The following is a 22,740-nucleotide window of genomic DNA, read 5'->3' as shown; positions in this document are numbered from 1 at the left end:
CTGGGATTCTCTAGGTAAGAATACTGGAGTGGGCTGCCATTTCCTTCTCCATGACATCAGTACTCTGAATTCTTAAGAATTTGGAAACATGCTTATTAGTGACGGTAAGCAAGAGAAAGTGGGGGGGGGGGGGGGCGGGGAGTGAAAGTCATTCAGTCATGTCTGACTCTTTGCAACCCCATGAACTGTAGCCTGCCAGGCTCCTCTGTCCATGGAATTCTTCAAGCAAAAATACTGCACTGGGTAGCCAATCCCTTCTCCAGCGGATCTTCCCAACCCATGGATCGAACCCAGGTCTCCAGCACTGCAGGCTGATTCTTTACCATCTAAACAACAGAAGCGCCTTGCAATTATTTTAGTCCAAGGAGAAATTTATCCCATAAAGTCCTATATTCTAGGAGTAACGTTTTGTCAGCTTGTGGAGAAGTAAACAATCCCTGCTCCAACATAATGCCTCTCCCTAAACATGGACTCTCATAGTCACTTATTAAGAAAAATACATCTTAAGAAAATACAATGAACAGTAATAACGAGATGTTAAAAGCATAAAGTTTTGAAAATGATTTGGGATGGGCTAGCTTCCCTCTGCTAACAATCTCTGCAGCCACTACCAACTTGCTACCTAGACAGTAAGATGGTGTGGGCATATACAGGTTTATAACCTGATTCAGTCTTGTGTTTTTTTATGTATTCAACAGCTGATTTACCTCACTTGTTACATTCTGATTATAAAGCTAACATGGTTGTGTGGTTTGTGTTTTTCCTTGTCAATAACGTCTAGACATCAGAGCAGGAGGTGGGAAATGTGCTCCATCTGAGAATAAACAGCGGTCATCGGGCTAGACTACGGAAGGAAAACAATTCCCTTCTCAGTTCATGCAAGGCCTGACTCCAAGGTCTGTTAGCTAATCGACCTGGGCAAGACCCTAATTCCAATCTGTGAACTGGGTATAATGGAGATAATACCAACCCAAGAAGCCCCAAAGTTTGAACCATAAGATGGAAATGTTTATGAAGCATTTCACAAGCTTGAATATAGTGAGGGGGAAAAACAAACAAACAAAAAAAACACCACAGTATAAAAGGAACAAGCCATAGACCTCAACTGTAACATCCACTCGAACACCAGGAGACACAAATCAAAATCCGTCATAATGGTAAGGAAGTTAACTTACAAAAGTACATTTTCCAGTTTGTATGAAAATGGTTTAATAACAGTGAAACTTTAAAAAGTGGTAATATTCACAAAGTATATTGGTTAAAGACTATTTTTTCCAACCATGGCAAATAGTATGCAGACACATTTATCAATGCAAAGCTTTTGGTCCCTCTACCATGTACTATGAATCCTACTTACTATTCACTATGAAACACGATACAGTCAGAGGCTTTTTTGGCAGACATATCACATGCATCAATACATCAAATTCACAGCATTTTCTCCCTTAAACTTACCTGACTGAAGGCATCTGATCAAAATGCAAAAATGAACAATTTTAATAAATAGTTCAGCGTATCAATGTCTAGAAGGTAACAAAAGTACAAAGATAAAGCTTTTTGGAAATTAAAACAGAAATAAATTTTACATTTTATTAAATCATCAAATATAATCACTGGGGTATACTTTTATTAGCAAAAAATAATAATACCAATGATAAAGAAAAACGGAAAAAAGAAAATGCGCCTCAGACCAGAATACCATAACAAAAGTTTTGTGGAAGCTGCATTTTATTTGAAAATCCACCCATTTTTGCTAACATACATTTTAATATTGTAAACAAAAATAGAATCTGCAGAGACAATGCAACAAATATGCTTAAACTCATGTACAGAATTGCTTTCCTACAACAAACTGTCCTTCTTAAGGCCCCTCTCAACCCAAATGTTAAGATGTATTTACACAAAGCACCGATCAACAGTGCACTTTAATTCTTCGTTAACTAAACTCTTGGCTAGACATTAATTTTAAAGATACTATTTCCCCTTATTTAAAAGGTACATGATCATAACATGGCATGAGCCAAATAAAAGGTTCAAGGATTTTGTCCCCTCCCCTCCCCCCATAACACCTCCTAGAGTTTTACTGAAAAGAAGGAAAGTCTTGAAGTGAAAGCAATTCCTCACATTCATTTTGGAAAGGCCCTAATGTCAAATGGAAAATAATGACATGCCAAGCACAAAGCGGTAAAGTTCCTTCCCAATGCACTAATGCTGAATTTAAAATGTAGTGCTTTTCCTAGTTCAGTGACCTGTTCCCTTGCAAAATCCTAGGCACAGAATTGACTATAAGGATTAATGCATTTATAATGCTTCCCTAAATCCCATAGAGACTGAGAATTCTTAAGCGATTCAGACCTATGGACTTGCCTTAAAATATTTAGTGCTCTGTATGTCAGCTGAGAAGCATTCTGAATCAGATTCATTCTTATGGATAACAATCACACATACCGTGTACATCCATACTCATTTTCATAAGGAGGTTTGATACAATATTAATGTTACGTAAATTGATAATCATAAATAAATACAAATACTTAAGGAATGTCTACTGCAAACTGAATATATAATTTTTTTAAAAAAAGAAAAGTTAATTTTAGTTTCTGTGAGGACTGGAGAAAAGAAAGATACTGCATAATGAAGAATTATGATTTGATCCCCCCAAGAGTCCTGGTGCATTAGCGTAAAGGACACAGCTCTTCTCTCCAGGCAGCTTTTCCAAATACAAATTTCACACTTTCCAAATAAGGGCTTTTCTTGGTAGGTTACTGATTATGGGTATTAATAGGACTTGAAAGAACTGAAGGGTTAGTCACCAAAAAGACAGCTCTTAGTCTGAAATCATGGCAATTCTTGGCTTTATAAACTGTATTGATACGTTCTCCTATAGACTAGTCCCAGTTTCCTTCACGGGCCTTTACTGGGTTACTGTAGCATTCTAATGGAAGAAGAGAGTTTAAGAGACAGCAGTTTGGATTTTGCTGGAAGTAAGTATTTGCCGCTTGAGCACTTGTCTTTTTGGAATAATTCCATTCTCTTCCATCTAGTTACATAAACTGTATCTGGAAAAAAAAAAAAAGTGTGTGTGTTAATTCACTGCATTAAGAGATACCTTCTCATTAGTGAAAATGCTTTGTGCCTTTTACCATTCAACTTGCCTGGAAGTGTTCATAGCATGCTTATCACAAACCCTGATTACAAAACAAAGTCAGTGTTATCAGCTTATCATGAGCCAGAACTCAGTATTTGAAGCAAAATTACAGGGCCTTCCAAGTTTCTAACTACTAAAAACCAAGGGGTATGGAAAGAAAGAAGATGAATGAACAATTTTTCCATGAGAAGTTCAGAAAATCTCTCCATGAACACAAATATTTCACTTAAAAATCTCATTCAGTCAACAAGCAAAATTTGAAATTTTACTTCTAAATATTATACCAAAATTAGAGATAATTAAGGGAACAGTATGATGTTTGCTAAAAATTTCTTTACTAATATAAATCAAAATCTGAAAGATCTACTTTCTATTCACTCAGGTTCTTCACTCATAATATCCTTTAAACTGTTCATCAAAAGAAATTTCTGGAATAGATATGCTAGTGAACTGCTGTCAAATCAGAAGAGTACAAACTTGCAAAGATCCATAAGGTATATCTACACTGGGGGCTCCAGCATCAACAAGAAAAATGACACTGCTTTCCAGGAAAAGAGGTGGTATGGATTAAAAGCAGAATCTTTCTATCAAAAAGGGTATTATGTATTCACTTGCCCTTACCTTAGAAAAATAATAATAAGCTGGTTTGGGGGGAGGGGGAAATATTACCATTTTAAAGTGAGCAGGCATATATAAAAAAAATAACCCTTTAAAGAAATTGTTAAAAATGAATTCTTCACAATGAATCCTGGCCATTACATTAAAGCTACAGATGCTCCTTATTCAGCTTGAATGCAATGTATGAAACTGCAGTTGTTCTCTAAATCTTTTAGACTGAACACAAACACCCAGGCTTTAATGGGTGGTGTTTGATCTCACCCATCTGCTGTGGGCAGTGGATGCTTATATGTACACATGTGAGACGGTCTTTTGGTTTCACACCTTCGGACAATGTTAAAGACATTTTCCAAGAGCAGTTTGTCCTCTTGCCCTATTTGGATCTATTATTCTTCACCGCAAGAACAGAGGAGGAAGAGGGGGGAACCTAGAGTCCTTTAGAAACAAAAGAGAAGAGCCATTCGTGCTTAATGTTTGGTAATTTTTAGAAGTTATTGCAGTCCCCGTCTCCCCCAACAAGCAGCAATACCTAAAGTGATTTATAAGAAATCCTCCAAAGAGAGCTCTGCAAAAGGGTCCTTTCCTGAAGCTCTGTGAGGACTGTGACTGGAGGGGCTGGAGGCTGCCGACAGCTGGGGGAAAGAGACAGAGAGAGGGAAAGAAAAAAGATCTCAGAACGACAGAACATGAAGGCAGAAAATGTAATGAAAGAGGAGGTGGTTTTTGTTTGTCATCTTTAATAAATATATAATGGCAGCCTGTGCAGAAAGCAGAATCATTAAAACAAAAGTTTCAGTCACATGTCAAGTTAAAGGGTATCCAATGGCATGTGCTTTTCAGAAAACAAATTCTTGTTTCTGAATTCCAAAGGAATAAAGTCTTTTACCCAAAAAGGTCGAAATGAGCTGACCCATGGTTAAGACTTTTATTGTATGTGTGAGTGGGAGTGGGGAAGAAGGGAGCCACAGTACAGTTGTGAGCTGCAGATGGCGGCTTCCGGGGTAGAGGCTGTCTGTCAAATGGTGTGGAAAATCTGACCTCTGTCCAGAGCCAACACATCTAGCTGCAATACTCTTTCCTTCCTTCCTCATCAGAGGTGCAAAGTCCTGTCCTCCCTGTTCACACTTTGGACAAGGAGCTGTCTCCTGCCTGTTTATATGGAAAAGCTGCAGCTGATGCTTTTATACTCCGGAGGGAGAAATGAGCTCAGAGGTTATCTACCATAGTTGAACTACCCACATACTGCCCTGAATACAGGGAATACTTAAGATCCTTGATTCAGCTTCCTGTTAGAATACATTTACTTGATTCTTGGAATTTGCTCTTATTGTTTAAACATACAGTAAGGCAAATAGACTGCTGAAATAAAAATATTTTTAGTATTTCCTCAAGTAAAGACAACTCCTGAAGTACCATCCATATCTCCTTCATCAAGTCTACTTTAAACCAAGTATGAAGCTATTCTTTTCTCTCTCTTTTTAATCGCTAAGTCATGTCCTACTCTTGTGACCCCATGGACTGTAGTCTGCCAGGCTCCTCTGTCCATGGGATTCTCCAGGCAAGAATATTTTGGAAGGAACTTTTGATTTTTTTCCTCCACCTGCATTAGACTGCAGAGGCACACAGCACAGGAATGTTCAACTGAGCATTAAATCAGAGCTAAATAGAAACAGTTTCAATTCATACCTCAACATTCAAATTCATGTAAAGGATTTCAAGGCTCAAAATCTGTCTTTGCTGGCTCAAAGTGATCCCATTTCTGCCTTTTTTTTTTTTTAAGCACTACAAAGCATGAATAGCCAGTGAATTTTCAACAAATGTATCACACCTCAAGCATATGAAATTTGTTGTTTTGGGTGCCAAGATTAATTTACAGGTTTAGAAATCATTCTCAGTTATATTAATGAAAGAAAGTGAAGTCGCTCAGTCATGTCTGACTCTTTCAGATCCCATGGACTGCAGTCTACCAGGGTTCTCTGTCCAAGGGATTTTCCAGGCAAGAGTACTGGAGTGGGTTGTCATTTCCTTCTCCAGGGGATCTTCCTGACCCAGGGATCGAACCCAGGTCTCCTGCATTGCAGGCAGACGCTTTACCCTCTAAGCCACCAGGGAAGCCCAGTTATATTAGTGGTTGAGTCATTTTCTTAATCCAGACCTTGTTCTCAGAAATAAATGTTCAAAGACAATGGGAAGAGACAATGGAAAAGTTGATGGAATTTACACAAGCAGCTATGGACAGCAAGACAGGACAGTAGGCCTGGGATTGGAGAGTCAAGTATCATCCAGGCAGAGAAGCTTAATTGGAAAGATGCTTCTCCTCCACCTTTCATACCAACTAGGATGACCATTCAGCAGCAAAATGATTTTAAGTAAAGTAATCACTGAGCTGGGAATTAAAGATTAACTGGGTTTTTTTCCAAAACACGTTTTCTTTTTCATCTGATGTTAAAACAAAGTCCCTGCTTACTGCAGAACGCTAATCATCCAAAATCTACAGTCCTGTATGAGAGCCTCTCACTAAAACATCTTCTTGTATCGCATTTTCATAAGGGCAGCAGTCTGAGAGGAAAATGCACTCTGAAGAATATGGGAAAATGGAACACCAGAACTCTTTTCTTTTCCATATGTGAGCACACTGCTAGAGAAAAGTCCTAGAGGCTTAATAATAATGTTGAAGAGCATCAATTTTCCTTGGGAGAAAAACTGCTAGTTTCTAACACTTCAACTATTTCTTAAATTGGCAAAATAAACGCATACATAAGTCTTCAACACCTACTTAAAAAACATGTAGCTACATTAAAACATGAGAAAATAAGACTCAGTAGCCCCACAGTTAAGTTGCATATCAGCAACACCCATCTCAAGCAGATGGAACCTCGGCCCAGACTGGACAGGCTGCTTGCACGGGGTGCCAAGGGCTGAGCCGCGCAGCAGTCCTTCACCGCCTGTCCCACCCTTCCAGCACCCATACCAAAGGACACGCACATCATGCACTGCTGAGACAGTCATCAGTTCAGAGAGCAAGAAAGGCAACTGAAGGAAAGGAAATACGCTGCAAGAGCCCAGTCACTGCTCAAGGAAAGAAGGAAGAATGGAGTGCACCAAAGGGCAACAGGATCCTGGTAGCTGAGAACCAGCAGGATTTAAAGAGCCTGAGAAAGTCACCCAAAACTACAAGGGTTAGCTCTCCTTTACTTATCATTCTTGAGAGTATGTTAAAGAATATGTAGGGCTGCTACGTACTGGACAGGGTTCAGGATGGGGAACACATGTACACCCGTGGCGGATTCATGTCAATGTATGGCAAAACCAATACAATACTGTAAAGTAATTAGCCTTCAAAAAATAAATAATTTTTTTTAAAAAATTTAAAAAAAGAGAAAAATCCAATGATCTTCGTTAACTGCAAAATCACTATTTTACAAGGTAGCAATAAGACAAATGGTAACTGACCACTTCAGTCATATTCTACTACAAATATGGCAACACACACACATCCAAACAAAAGAAAGACTTTCACTTATTTATTTCAGTAACATTCTCTAGACCACACAGAGCTAAAAAAAAATTAGTACAGCCACCAGTCTGTTCAAATTAAATTGACCTATCCCACAACTAAATATGCCATTTAAACAAATGGTCAGTCTCACTAGTCTAAAACAGACATACTTAAGTTTTTTCTCATTTTATATGAAAATGAAATAGTGAGCAATGAAAGAAGAGCTGAATATAAATAAAAATACTAAACTGTACAGGTAATTGATGATGGCAACTCAGCTGACACTCCCTCACCCCCTTTCTCCACCTGAATCAACCTTTATAAAAATGCTGCAATTAAGTAGATTTTTTTTTCCTTTTTGGCTGTAGTGTGTGTTTAGCATAGTAAAGACGACAGTACAGAAATCGTAAGTTAAAAAAAAAAAGCAAATATTCCAATAAAGGAATTTTTAAAAATAGAGTTCTATCAATATACTAAAGACCATAAAATAAAAATGGTTACTACTCCTTCAGTTTACAACATTCAACACCAAAGAAAGAAAATTTCATGTTAGAACAAGAAAATAGCATCAGTCTCAGAAAGTAAGCCTAGTGCAACTGAAAGCTTATAGGAGAAGACTGGGCATTTTAGGACAAACTTCTTGAAATACATACTGGCTGTGCTTAAAATTCTTAGAGACGGAGCAACTCTGCCACATCTTTACATCTGAATTTGAATCCAAAAGCCTGGATATCAAATAGCAACACTGTAAAGACTCATCTTGTCTTTGTTCAAGAGGCAAGTTAGGAGAAAAATGGGTGTACTTCTTTTGCCAAGGATGAGAACACAGTTTTATGGAAAGATGGAGACAAATCTAATCCTGGCTCTTTCGTAAAGCAGGGTTAAGAAAGACCCAATACCCAAACCTCCCTTAACAGCTGCCTTGAGGACCGAAATATACAAAAAGCACCCAGCTCGTCGAGTGGCATACTTTAGTCTCTCAAATATTAGTTCAACCCTCCTTACCCTCTACAATCAAATGCTCATCTAATTTTATATAATAGGATCAGCTTGAATCTCAATGAATCTGCATTGCTCTTTTAAGAGTTTATTTTACCATCAGCCAGTCACTTGTGCTTCCATATTACACTCACCTTCAGGCTCCTCAAATGTACAGAAACATTAAGAATAAGATATTTATTTTGTCTCTTGTTCAGCAACTAGCAGTGACTTACACACAGTAAACACATTCTATAACATGTAAAGTTAAAAATGCAAAACTTATATTTTAAAGTAACACTAAGTAAAATTTTCATTCTACAACACGCTAAGTTAAAATGATTTTTGGTCATAAAACAAGCTCTGTATAAAACTGATCACCGAAGTGGGGTATTTAGAAGCAAATATTAGAACTTCCCTATTTTTACCCCTCTTAAAACGTCTATTTCTCCATGTCTTTAATGTACATAACATTGCTATAAGAATAAAAAAGTACAAATACACTGAAGGTACATGCTTAAAGACTACTTTCCTGACACTGCTGTGTAATCAAAACATTTTAGAAACCTCAGCCCTACTTAATATGATTTCACCGAGACATTACCTACAAAACTAAGCCACAGAAAGATATGTTGAGTTTGTATGTTACTGAATCCAGATGAGTAAGACATAAACATACAGTATTGCACTGCAATATTTTATACTAAAGACAATGCTATTCTCAGCTGCCTCTGAGAAGTATGGCTACAAAGAGAAGACTTCTTTATTGCATAAGGTAAAGGACCTGTTCTGGAGGCTGAGTCAAATACCTTTGATAACTGTTTCCTGGGTTTATGTTCAACACAACCCCATCACGGGCTTCCGCCCATCAGTAACACCAAAAAGTAATGCCAACATTACTCCTGTTGCCTTCAAAGCACTACTCATCTTGTTTTTAGGGGCACAAAACAGTGACCTAAGAGGATTTCTCTTTAAATGTATGTTGTTTCTAAACCTCTTTACATAGGAGAAATGTTATTGCAAAACGGCATCTGAGACATCTTAAAATCATGGCAATATAAATTGACAAAAAATTAAAGAAAACCAAACTGCAGAGGGAAATGGATCGCAAGACTTCTTAAACTCATGGAAGGAAATATTAACTGCTGAAGCTAAAAATAAACATTTCCATTATAAGAAGTGTTTCCAGGGTAAGAGAAGTCTGTTTAAAGTTCAGTTTGATGGATGGAAATCCTAAAAGCTGGCTCTGCTTATGTGAATAAAATGTTCATGGCTCATTCTATAAGACTTTAACTTCTTATCCCTTGAAAACCAAAGAAAATGAAAAGCTTAGGTTTATGTTAACTGGTACATAAGGAGATGAAATAGTAATTATACCTAAAATGAACCACTTATTTGCTATTTATTGAAAATATGGCACTTTTCTTCAGTCAAAACAACTTTCAAACTGTGTTCCATATATGAGCTTGAGGCTATTACCTGATTTATCTACTAGGCTTCAATTTAAAATATCTAAGGAGAGAGCTCCTTAGACTTGGGCATTATCACAAAAGGTTTGCTACCCCCACCAAAAAGGCGGGGAAGGGGGCTTATAAACTATACTAAATTGGACCAAATAAAAATTTTAATATAAAATCAAGTTTGGTAGTTTATGGTAACACTAGTTCCGCAAATGCTAAAATACATAAGGTAAAATCATCATTTTATAGATAAAGAAACTGAGGCTCATCAAATTTCCAAGGGCAACTTTTCTCCCCACCTGGTTAGTGGGGAGTCGAGCTGACGAATCTGTTGAACTATCCTCCCAAAAGGTATCAATATGTTGAAGTCCTGACCCCTATGAATGAATCTATGAAAGGGACTTATTTGGAAATAGGGTCTCTGTAGATATAATCAAGTAACGATGGGGTCATTAGGGTAGGTCCTAATCCAATGACTGATTCTACGAGGGAAATGCCACGTGAAGACAGAGACACAAGGAGAGCGCCATATGCGAGAGGCAGAGGATGACTTGGGCTGCTAAAAGCTGGAAGAGGCAAGGAAGGGTCCTCTGCTAGAGAATTCGGGAGAAGCATGACCTGCTGACACCCTATTACTGGACTGTAAGCCTCCAGGACTGTGAGAGATGAAATTCCTGTTGTTTGAAGCCATCAACTTTGCGGTTCACTCTGTTATGGCAGCCCTAAGACACCAACAACAGACTTGGAGCAGTCTCAGTTCACAAAGCAGTCTGACTGCTTCCTCTCTAAAACTCGCTATCTCTATTAATCTCCACTCAGCTGGAATTTATGGCTATATTTAATATATAGAAAGAAGTTTAAGATTAGAAAGATATTTTTAAAAAGGATTTCTCTAGTCTATGTCGGTCAATACACACTGTGTGCCTTCTATATTCACAGTGCTGTACAGTCACTGATGTTCATCATGAAGACTTTGTAGAACCTCACAGTCACCCAATATTTTATGAATATGTGCCAGTTTTGTTGAAAACAAGAATTAGATTTCCACCTTTTAGGGAAAAAAAATGTCCTCAGCAAAAATCCAGTGAAAAGGCCTGGTTCTACAGGTAGTCTTATTAACGATAATGGTCAGCAGATGGGACTCCTCCAATTTTTGTTTTGACTGATTCAGGTAGGCCCAGGGGACTACAGAAACAGTCTCACCAATGGTACTAAATCCCAATTTCCAAAGTAAATCCCCACCATGGGATCTTCTACTAAGCAAGGATGAATGACCACAACACACTGCTGACGAGGCAAAAGGCTCCACAGAAATGCAGCTGGGCAGATCAGCTGACAGAGAGGCACTGCCAACACCCACAATTAACACACCAAGAAAGTTAAAAAAAAAAAAAAAAAAACACACACACAAACAAAAACGTAAAGCCTAAAAGCAAAGACAGCTATTAGTTCTCACACACAAGAAAGTCATTAAAAAGGCCATTTTTTTTTGGTGAGACTTAAATTATTCCAATAGCCAAAGCTAACAGTACTCCCATTTAGGTCGGTAAAAGGCACTCACAACTAGCCACTGTGTTCTTTCAGACACTCAACTGATGTCATACTTTCTTAGATCTGGCAGATACAAATAAAAACACAGCAGCCATTTTACATCTTATCCATATCCTCTACTAAAAAAACCCTCAAAGCCTCCCAATACCAATCAGGAAAACAATAAAACTTTTAATGTGCTTATTTTAAAAATCAGATCTGCAAATGTAACACTCCATGGTTTTCATATTGCTTTTTGGAAAACAGATTGATAAGGGGATCAGTATGAGATTCTCATATAAAAAAGTGGTAAGAACATAAACACAACACACCCCTCACCAAATCTTCAACAGCTCAACTGTTTTATGAACATTCATTAAGAGATTGTTACTTCACATCACTAGCCACTAGTGAAGTCACTCAGTCGTGTCCAACTCTTTGCGACTCCATGGACTGTAGCCTACCAAGCTCCTCTGTCCATGGGATTTTCCAGGCAATAGTACTGGAGTGGGTTGCCATTTCCTTCTCCAGGGGATCTTCCTGACCCAGGCATTGAACCCGGGTCTCTCGCATTGTAGACAGACGCTTTACCGCCTGAGCCACCAGGGAATTTAAAAAAAAGAAGAAGAAAGCAAAACTGGGCTAACTGTCTTCATGCTTAGTAACATAATTGCTACATTACTGCAACATAGAATGAGTTTACAAACTATTAACCAGTAATGTACATTTCAATTTATATACCAGGATGTACCAGTGTTTATATAAAGCACAAGCCAAGAGAGGGCAGTAAGAGTCCCCATTCTCCCCAAGTTAATAAACACACTAGTAACTGGTAACAGGTGTGAGGAAGCATGGAAGAGAAGAAAAAAAAGCATTAGCCATACGGTTCTAGTATTCTCCATACAGTCAAACAAACAGAAATATGCACTCATGTAGGGCATTAAAAAAAAAAAAAAAAGCTACATTAGTCATGAAACAGAACATCTTTAAGCTGTGTGAAAATATTTTTTAAAATATAGAATTAGCACAAAATGTGAACAGAACAGAGTAAGTGTATAGGTCTACAGGAACATAAGAGTATGGTAGATAAGAGAGCAGGAGCTATAAGCTACATCTTTAGTAAGTAATGGCTCCCAAAAGAAATACTTCAAGAAATAGGAAGACTTCTGACAATAGTAGGAGAACTGGGACTTGATTAAAAGATTCTATTTTGATGGGAGTTCGCTTGTATTTATAAACTGTTATTTATTTTATACTGTATAAAGAGACATCTTTGCCTCAAAGAATTTTTATTGAAACAAAGAAAGCATAGCAATGAGAGAACAACTAAAAGGTTTAAATTAAACATTAAGAAAAATTATTTTGTTTACTGCTACCACTGAACGGCCAAAGTTAAAAGAAACTAGCTTTGTTGTTGTTCAGTTGCTCGGTCACATCCAACTCTTTGCAACCCCATAGACTGCAGCATGCCAGGCTTTCCTGTCCTTTACTGTCTCCCGGAGCTTGCTCAAACTCACGTCCATTGAGTCAGTGATGCCATCCAATCATCTTGTCCTCTGCCGTCCCCTTTTCGTCCTGCCTTCTCTCTTTCCCAACATCAAGGTCTTTTCCAATGAGTTGGGCCTTCGCATCAGGTGGCCAAAGTATCGGAGTTTCAGCTTCAGCATCAGTCCTTCCAGTGACTTTTAGGGCTGATTTCCTTTAGGACGGACTGGTTGGATCTCCATGCAGTTCAGGGGACTCTCAAGAGTCTTCTCCAACACCACAGCTCACAAGCATCGATCCTTCAGCACTCAGCTTTCTTTCCTCATGGTCTAGCTCTCACAACCATACGTGACTATTGGAAAACCCATAGCTTTGACTAGATGAGCCTTTGTTGGCAAAGCAATGTCTCTACTTTTTTAATATGCTGTCTAGGTTGGTCATAGCTTTTCTTCCAAGGAGCAAGCGTCTTTTAATTTCATGGCCACAGTCACCATCCACAGTGATTTTAGAGCCGAAGAAAAAAAAATCTGTCACTGTTTCCATTGTCTCCCCATCTATTTGCCCCGAAGTGATGGGACCAGAAGAAACTAGCTAAGAATTATTAAAAACTAAAGCTTGAGAAAATCTTTCCTACTCCAAAGATAGTTTAATTCTTAAATGATTAAAAATATTCAATCATGAAATTAAAGGCACTTTCATTCCTCAGGTTAGTCACCTAACATTTTAGCTTACAGTCTTTAGCGAAGAATTTAAACCAATTTTGCATACTGCTTTAAATTACTACAATGTTTATAAGTAAGTAAAAAGATACATCAATGAGAAACAGAGTAAGTGACACAATGGAAAAGGTAAGTTTTCAACCAAATTCCCTTCTTTGACAAATAATGTTCAAAACCTGTTATGAGTCAGGCACCATTTTAGGAACCATGAACATAAAAGTTATACAAGCTTGCCTCTGTGAGGGTTAGTCTAATATAGGCAACTCTCACTAGGTCAAATGGATGGATGGAGCGATGAATGGACAAATGGACGAACTGACAGGTGCTAAGTAGTGACAAATTCTATAAGGAAAAATAATGCAGAACAGGTAAAAGAACTTCAAATCTCAGGAGAATGGAAAAGGGATGAGAGATAACTTAGAACGAGTAAAGAGCAAATCCACTTTATGACAGACAAAAGTTATTCTAGAAAAGACAAACAGCAGAAGAACACTGGATAATCACCGAGAATTGTGAATGCATGGAGCTGGAAGGACACGAATGTTCTACTTACTCATTATTATTTCAAAGAGGGAAATTCTGTGAGGTAGTTCTTAAGACAAAAGAAAAGCTGAGGGTGTATCTTACATGTTCAGTTATATCAGATTCATCTCCTTAGATTTTTGAGTCTGGAGATAAGATGCTACAAATACTGCCTACAGAAGTTTACTCCAGTATCTACACATCGATTAAACTAGGAAGGCAAGAAAGGTTCCCATCTGGGTCAACGATTATAGACTGCAAAAAGGGAGGGGCTAAGAAGAGCAGAGGAATGGTTAGTGGGACACTGTCCTAAGATATATGGAAAACAAAGAGGGGAAAGGAATCAAGAGCAACACTGTAACATTTAAGATTCTGACTTTCAACTGGTTCAAATAAGGCTGTAAGGAGAAGTCCAAAGCCTCTTTGAACCACTTCACTGCCACCCAATCTTCTTTTCCTTGTCATCAATTTGCCTTCTTCATTTGCTTTTCTCAACCAGTAATATTTAAAATTACCTACTGACTTCAAATTTGATTTTTCAACTAGATGCTTGTTCCCAAATGTTCTCATTCTCTTCTGGGAGAAAGTAATTAGAAAAGGGCAGTTCTATTTCATTTATATACTTGGAAATTCTTGCACTGTTTTGGTGTTTTGGTGACAGTTAACATGGATTTCAAAAGGAAACAAGATATAAAACCTGTGTTAAGAACTGATGCCAGGGGGCTAGCAATTTTTTTTAAGGTAGATTCTCTTTTACTAAGATCTGTTTTAAACTATATTAAAAACACACACATCAAAAACCCTCATGGCACAATGTTTCAAGGTTAAAAGTATCATCCAAAACTGTATAGGATGCTCTTGACAACTACAGTTATAGTTATATCTTAGATACATAAATATAGCTTATAATCCAACAGGAAACCCAGGAATTAGCAGAGTGGTTCACTATGGGCACAGGAAGACAGTAGTGGCGTAGTGGCCACAGAGGCTGAGCAGCAGCAGTAGAGAGGTACCGTGGCACAAATGAGCACTGGACCAGGAAGGAGCTAAGCAGCATTTCACCATTTGTTTGGTTTAGTTGAAGAACCTTTCCAAATCTCAACTTTTTAAAAATAAAGAATGGTGACACTAGTGATAGGAGGCCCATCTACCTTAAACATTAGTTTGAGAATGAGGTAATGCATGTGAAAGTGTTTGCAAACTGTCAGGTAGCACCCAAGCTTAGTAACAGTATATTCTGTTTCTGAGATAGGAGCTTGCAAGACAAGACCCACACTAGGTGCAGGGTTTCAGCTACGCATCAGGGAAAATTAGGTGGTTAGTGGTTACCAGTATATTTACAGCCCCAAAATATAGTTGGTTTTTTTTCCCTCTAAATACGTTTAAGTTCTTTATCACTTGGTCTTGTAACAGTAAAAACCCAAAGCAATTTTTAAAAATAAACTACATGTACCTGAAGTTAAAAATGTGGGTAACAAAGAAAAAACTAAAAAAAGAAAAAAAGGAAGACATACAAACTAAAGAAAGGATCTACATCAAAAGTTAAGGAAATTATCAACAGCGTAATGTTATAAAAATCTATACATTTCTTTAACAGTATTCAGCCAAATTCAGAACTGCTGCTGGTAAAAGATGGAAAAGAAAGAAAATATAAATACCCATAATCTAATTTATAAAAACAAATGCATAAGAAAGATAACTGCATCAATTACCTCATCTGCCAACTAACTTCATTATAAATACTTAACTGTTTGAGGAGCAGGAAGAAAAGGTCACTTTAACATGGACAAATGGGAACAAAAGAGGCATCTGGGGAAATACATGAAATTCAAAGAACATAGATTTTACCACTCAATCAGAATTAAATTCACTATCCACTTTCAGTCACTGGCACTGCCCAAGACATCAATTTATTAAATGAGATCAATACTCAAAAAGGCTGAAAAATGAAACGGTCTCTTCTGCTTCACTGGTCTATGAGATACATACAGACTAACTTAACTGGATCAATATAAACTAATTTTTGCAATGTAACACTGCATACACTGGCAAGTGTAAAACTACCTGCATTCAAGTGGAGAAGGAATAACAAGTCCATCAACAAACATGCTCATGAATGCTTTCAAACAGCATTAAACATATAAAAGAACCAATCAGTTGGCACTGGAAGCCACGAAAGGGGGTGACTTTTACAATCACATGTCAGTACTTCCCAACTGTTAAACGATATGAGCACGGTCATAGAGAGGGATAAGCCAACCTATCTCTTTACAAAGGTCTCATCCCACAGGATGTCATCAGAGAGGTAAACAACAAAGAAACTTCTCTCCTCTCCTAACCATAATGAGAGAAGCGTTTTTCAAAAAAAAAAAAAAAAAAATCCAGATTTCCCTGATGCTAACAATAGTGAAATGAAAAAGAAAGTGAATATCCAGGTGAATTTTCATGAACTGAAGAAGGCCTTAGAAACATCTGAAGAGAAAAGTCCTTCCTGTGAAGAAATTAGGTCAGGGTGGCATTTCAAGCTTTTTTGCTCTTTTGTGGGGAGAGGGGTATCTGTTTTTAAATATGATCTTCAGCAGGAGAAAGTTATCTAATGAAAAAATAGCATTCACAACTTTTGAAGACTTGTCAAATTTCACAGATATCTCAACGGCAACACTTCACTGTGGCATTCAAGCCAAGAACTGAGTTCTGAGCTCAAGGTTTCTAAGGCCAACAGAGGAGAGCGCACATCAGAACTGTTATCAGAAAGAAGGTTTCTTAACTGGCCCCACCAACTATAAGTTATCAAGACTTTCCCATCTTTACCTATTTGTAATCTGCTTATCCTTTCTTTCCAAATAGTCAACATACCTAAAAGCTCTAACATGAGAAAGATACACGAAGAAAGTATCATCCTCCACGAAGGGAAAAAATGCTAACAACTTGTTTTTTTGAGCTGCATAAAAGGATTTTTTGGTATTATATTTCTTCCACATCAAGCACAGTATAAGTTACGTGCAGCATGTGAATTAGTACCTGTGCTCCTGATACAGGGCCAAAAGGGTTTGGTGGTCTCATGACAGGTTGGCTGTATATTAAGCTTGGTTGTGTCATTACAGGTACACTTCCCATTTGAGGAGGCTAAAAAGACGAAAAACAAAAATTCTCAAGTTAAAGGATGCTGACTCACATTTTCCTTATTATGAGTAAGTAAACAAGAAGGATGATAATGATGTACTAGTACATCTGAATTAACTCAAAGGGGAAATGTCTATAAATGCAAATAAGACTGACAGCTAAAAATCTAAAGAGAATTTTTTTTGTATGGAAAATCTTTCATGTGCTTATTTTATAAAGTTTACCAAAAAACTCAACTTTTTCTATATGAATTGCAAAATTCAAACTAAAATAAACAGACAAAATAATTTAGACCAAAAAAAAATTTCCAAATTTGCCATCTTTAGACATAGGGAAACTTAAAACTATAAAATGGCTAAGACATTTCAAAGTAAATTGCCTTTGTTCATCAAATCCAGTTCTTATACCATAATGCAAGTAAGCACAAGGGAAAATAGTTGATTCTTTGAAGAAGTTTACCTTCAACAGTTCTTTCATTTTATTTTACACATTTTTAGAGAAAACCAAGAAGAGGCTTAAATTACACACACAGATGTTAGTTCATTCTTAAATAATTAAAAATAAGTCTCAACCATCTTTTTAAAAATTACCACTCCACGATATAAAATTAACATAAATGACAGAACAGAGTACACACAGACCATCGTATTATTTTGGTTAAAATGCAATGTTCTAAAATCTTATCTTTCTGCAAGTTCTATTTAACTTTTTAAGATGACTCCTATTTTCAGTGATTCACTTTATGAGTTTTCTGTGTAGACACCCTTTTTATGTAATGACTACTAATCCAAAAGCTTTTATGAAACTTTTTCATATGCAGGGAAAGAGCTACTTTCACTAAGACGTAAATAAAAAAGTAGCACAAGTAGCCTCAGCAGCAATACTGATGGATGAACACCACCTCCCACCAGCAAGTTTCCCAGAATGTGTAGTGGGCTGAAGCTACTACACCTTCATCTCTTATTTGAGTCTGTATATTAAGAAAGCTGGGAGAGTAAGAGCAGTTTATAATGTGGGTTGTGGGCAGCTTAAAAGTTTAAAACACTGTTTCTGCACTATACCAATCATGTCATAGGAAAATTTCTCTGGCCTTCACTAAACTAAATTTACTCCCTATACAATGCAAGAAATATCAACTCCCCACATCCACTATAGTAGTATTAAGGTTATAAGACCTCACTGGTATTAATATGAGGTCAAAGCAACAGAGACTTGGAGTTAACATTAACGTTTAAATGAGTTCACAATGAAGTACAGATGACTAACAATACTTATGAGAGGAAAAATAAGCCAAGTAATACAGTAAACATTAATAAATGATATTTGTTGTATAACAACTGTTCCAGAAATACTTATGAAACCTATGCTGTGGCACAAGGTTCTGTGCTAGTTACTAAGGGTATATGTGGCACTAACTCTTTTTTCAGTTAAATTTGGAAATAAATACATGTTAAATGCAGGTCAACCGATTTTCAAAAAGCTGTGTTGGGAAAAATACTTACGATTCCATATCCTATCATGCCTGTTGGTGTAGTAGCAGGATAGGCCATTACAGGGGGGGCCTGACATGGTGAGAGAAAAGACAAACAAGCAAGTGTAACTCACATATGTCAATGGAGTCCAGGTAATTAATAGCTAAAAAGAATTGCTAAGACAGCTGTGATTAAAGGTGATATTTGTGTTCGTTAATAACTGTGTCAAGCTCAATGACAAAAGGTGTCTTAAAATTAGCAGAAAAGCAGAATTATTAGAAAGAAAAAATACCATTTAAACTTAGATGCAACAGTAATCTAAGATTTCAATGTGCTTTTACAGCATTAAAAAATTCAGATTTTTAGAAATACTCAAATCCTGCAACATAACGTCTCTCCCATAAAGATGTCTGCCCAGAAAAAGCAGCACAGTGAATGTTCCTAGGTGCTTCACTTCTGCAGCAAAGACAAAGCTTAAAGATTTCAAATCAATGAACAATCTGATCTTCCAAAAGACTAGTTTCTAAGGACCTCATTCACTTCTTTCAAATAAGCCCAAAGATTTCAAACCACTATGGAGTATGACTCAAGTTTGTATGTAGAGTATACATATTAGTATTCCAATTTATTCTGTAAATTATTTAAAATATCTTCTGCAAAGCACAAATTCAGAAGAGTAATACATTTTCAAGTCTGTTTATGCTTAAATGTCTAAAAGAACGATCTACCATAAGATGTTTAAGGTCCTTCCTCTTCCCACTTCAATTCATGCTTTGAAATATGCGACCTCAGCAAAAATAATTTTAGATATATTTGCTGTCTTAACAACATTCCCTATGTGTTATCTTTTAATAAAAACTTAAGAGGAAGACAGGTGAAAGACCAATAACACTGCTAAAACATAAAAAATAAATTATATGGCAATTTGAACATACACATGGAGAAGTTAAATGAAGCATAACTAAAGTGAATAGTTAAAAGTTTAGTATTTGAGTGAGCATGTAGAACTTATTGGTCTCCCCCTACTTAAGAACCAAGAGCTGCAAGAGCAGTAGACAAACTGCCAAGTACAGCAGAAGCCTGTAAGAGTTCATGCAACTGTGATTTCCAACATTACCACAATCACCATTTCCCTTCATTCAGAAGTCATCAAGTGCATAGTGGAAGCACAGATACAAACACAGACGCCCAGCCATCTGGCAGCAAATGGCAGAATATTAAGCAAGAAAAAAAATTTCTATTTCCCATGCTACCGTCATCAGAATCAATTCTACAACAAACCCATGAAATCAGTAGATGCTAGGAAGAATTTTTGGCACATTGAAAATTTGAATGTGAAAACAAGTAATAGCTGGAAGGTTATGAGATTCTGCTACAGCAGTGGTTAATAGCATGCCAATTTATTGCAAAAAAGGCTAGTTTTTGGTCACTTACGTATTGTGGAAAATGCATGCCATTCTGTTTTTCCCAGGGAGAACAATTACACAATGCAATAACACTGGATTAGAACAAGTACTTACACAACAGAAAATACATAGAGAGCATTTTAGTTCACATGTACATTCATTAACTACCTAGAATTCCTTGTATTTCCAGTATCTAATGGAAGAACATCTACACTAAAACACTATCAAGGTTGACAAGGGAAATTTAGTCTTTGGCATCATCACCTTACTTACCCAAGAGTTTAATGATTTCAAGAGTCATTAAAATATAAAACCTATCGGTAGTATGAATAGTGTAAAGTTCAGTGCATACCATAAACAGGGATGCATTGTATAATGAATACCACAGAAAAAGCAGCAAGCAGTTAAAAGAGTTGGTAATGTAACATCATTATATATTTTAATAAAATATCAATAAATTTGTTTTAAATTTTTAAAAGCTTAAAAACCTTGACAGTGTTTAAAGATTAATAAAAAAGTTAGAAATGTAAAGAAATGTCATAAGCAGCAGTTTATCTAAGTAGTGAATCACATCACCAGCCCTAAATGTTAGTCATTAAAAAGAACCTCTATAAAATACATACATACAAATATTTTCACAACTTCTAAAGAGATGACGCACCTTACCATATACAACACAGCACCATAGATATGGTTTCTTATCAGCACATTCTAGATGGTTAGATGTCTATTACATTCTAACAGTCAATCTAAGGTCAAGTGTTATTTGCAAATTTCTACTATTTCATATAGATTAATACTAATTTAATACAAAATAAGAAACTAGTCATTGTATTTTTGTATCAGCATTCAGATTTATATCATGGTTCATGTTATATCAATGTATGACTCACACCTAGAGGTGTGTTACAGTGGGAAAAACATTGGATTCAGAGTCAGAAGGGATGGATTTCAATTTAAATCTGCTTCTGAGCTGCTTTCCACTTGAGGGGAAAAAAAAATCACTTTACCCCTACAGTTGGGACAACAGCTGCTCCCACGAATGCACTATTTTAGAGTCAGGATAGTGTGTGTGAGTGTGTGTGTGTAAAATGTAAACTATTTAAAATGTAAGGTTTTATTACTGGTGATGGTAGTGACCACTACCAGGAAAAAAGTTGTTGTTTAGTCACTAAGTCATGTCCAACTCTTTAGAGCCCATCAGGTTTCTCTGTCCATGGGATTTCCCAGGCGAGATTTCCCAGGCAAAAGTGGGTTGCCATTTCCTTCTCCAGGGGAATCTTCCTGACCCAGGGATCAAACCCATTATCTCCTGCATTGGCAGGTAGATTCTTACTGCTGAGCCACCAGGGAAGCCCAGAGAAAAAGTACTGATTTTAAAAGGTGGCTAAATTTTAGTATTATTTTCCACTAATGAAGACTGAGATTAATAAAACTCTCTAGATAATGTCATAGAAAACTTTAATAGCACACTATTTTTAGCTCAGCCCTATATTTAATTTTTATAATTAACCCAAGGAAAACAGCAAAACAGCACAATGCTCTGGAGGAGATTTAATAATAAAAGTGGCTATAACAAGGGTATGAGGGTCTCCAAGAACAGCAAGGACAGAACATGCAAAATGCTGCTTATTAGCCCAAGTTTGCAAGAAAGCACGTTTCAAATTTTTCTACAAAAAGAAATTGGTTTTCTCTGACCCAGGAAGACATATTGGATTGGTAAAACAGTAGCTAACCAAGGGTATGGTACAGCCACAAAACTACTCAGGGACAACCATACCTTATGGTAATTAAAACTATTAGAACTTCTTTAGTATTAGATGCCAACTCATTGGTCCTCCCTGGAAGCTCAGACAGTAAAGAATCTGCCTGCAATGCAGGAGACCCAGGTTTGATCTTTGGGTTGCAAAGATCCCCTGGAGAAGGAAATGGCAACCCTCTCTAGGATTCTTGCCTGGAGAATCTCTTAGACATTAATTATCATACAATTAATTTTCATTATTCATAGATTCTATATTTGCAAATTTGCTACAAACTAAAATTTATTTGTAATCCCCAAATCAATACTTGTGAAGCTTTTTTTCATAGACATGTGCAAAGCAGTGAAAAATCTGTACCAGATACATCCAGTTCTAACAAGAAGATAACCAGAGGATGGAGAACTAGGGAACAATGCGGAATACTTGAAGAAGCTCTGGCTCTGGGGCCAGTTGGCCAGGTCTAGAGTTTCAACTTAGGTACCAATTAGCGGGGTGGTCAACTTAACACCTCTGAAACTCCTTTTCTCTTTTGTAAAATAAAATATCATCTACTAGAATAAATTTATTTAGGATTTAAGATTATAATCTATGTAAGATGTGTGAGTGTGTATACATACACAGCTGAAACTAGCTTTGTTAATACTGTCATCTAATTTTTATAGCCTATTCTCCTTATTTGCTGCACTTAAGGTTCAAAAGACCCTGATGCTGGGAACGACTGAAGGGAGGAGAAGAAGGGGACGACAGAGGATGAGATGGTTGGATGGTATCACCGACTCAACGGACATGAGTCTGAGTAAACTCCAGGAGTTGGTGATGGACAGGGAGGCCTGGCGTGCTGCAGTCCGTGGGGTTGCAAAGAGTCGGACACGATTGAGTGACTGATTGAGTGACTGAACTGAACTGAACTGAAGGTTCTTAAAGTCACCAGAACACTGAATTAGTGAACACTGAGCCATTTTTAGGGGAAACACTGTGTGAAATTAGCAACTGATTCAGTGTTAGACAAATAAATAACAG

General features: G+C 37.0%; 1 protein-coding gene across 33 annotated transcripts in view; it reads right to left on the bottom strand.

Annotated features, from left to right (window-relative positions):
• Positions 1-1,710: 1,710 nt before the first annotated feature.
• PICALM (phosphatidylinositol binding clathrin assembly protein) overlaps positions 1,711-22,740 on the bottom strand; it is a 259,498-nt gene continuing 238,468 nt past the window's right edge. For 11 of the 33 annotated variants that reach the window (XM_060403877.1, XM_060403875.1, XM_060403879.1 and 8 more), the window contains 4 exons: positions 19,989-20,012; positions 18,585-18,644; positions 16,981-17,085; positions 1,711-4,398 (listed from right to left, as the gene is read on the bottom strand). In XM_060403877.1, the coding sequence (XP_060259860.1) occupies positions 4,306-4,398; positions 16,981-17,085; positions 18,585-18,644; positions 19,989-20,012 (282 nt within the window). In that variant the 3' untranslated portion in view covers positions 1,711-4,305. Of the gene's footprint in view, positions 4,399-5,241; positions 15,769-16,980; positions 17,086-18,584; positions 18,645-19,988; positions 20,013-22,740 lie in introns of those variants that run through there. The other 22 variants (XM_027959517.3, XM_060403873.1, XM_027959523.3 and 19 more) reach the window with 6 other exon arrangements.

The sequence above is a fragment of the Ovis aries genome, chromosome 21 (assembly GCF_016772045.2).
Source record: "Ovis aries strain OAR_USU_Benz2616 breed Rambouillet chromosome 21, ARS-UI_Ramb_v3.0, whole genome shotgun sequence".
Lineage (NCBI taxonomy): Eukaryota > Metazoa > Chordata > Mammalia > Artiodactyla > Bovidae > Ovis > Ovis aries.
This window is presented reverse-complemented; position numbering and strand designations above follow the sequence as displayed.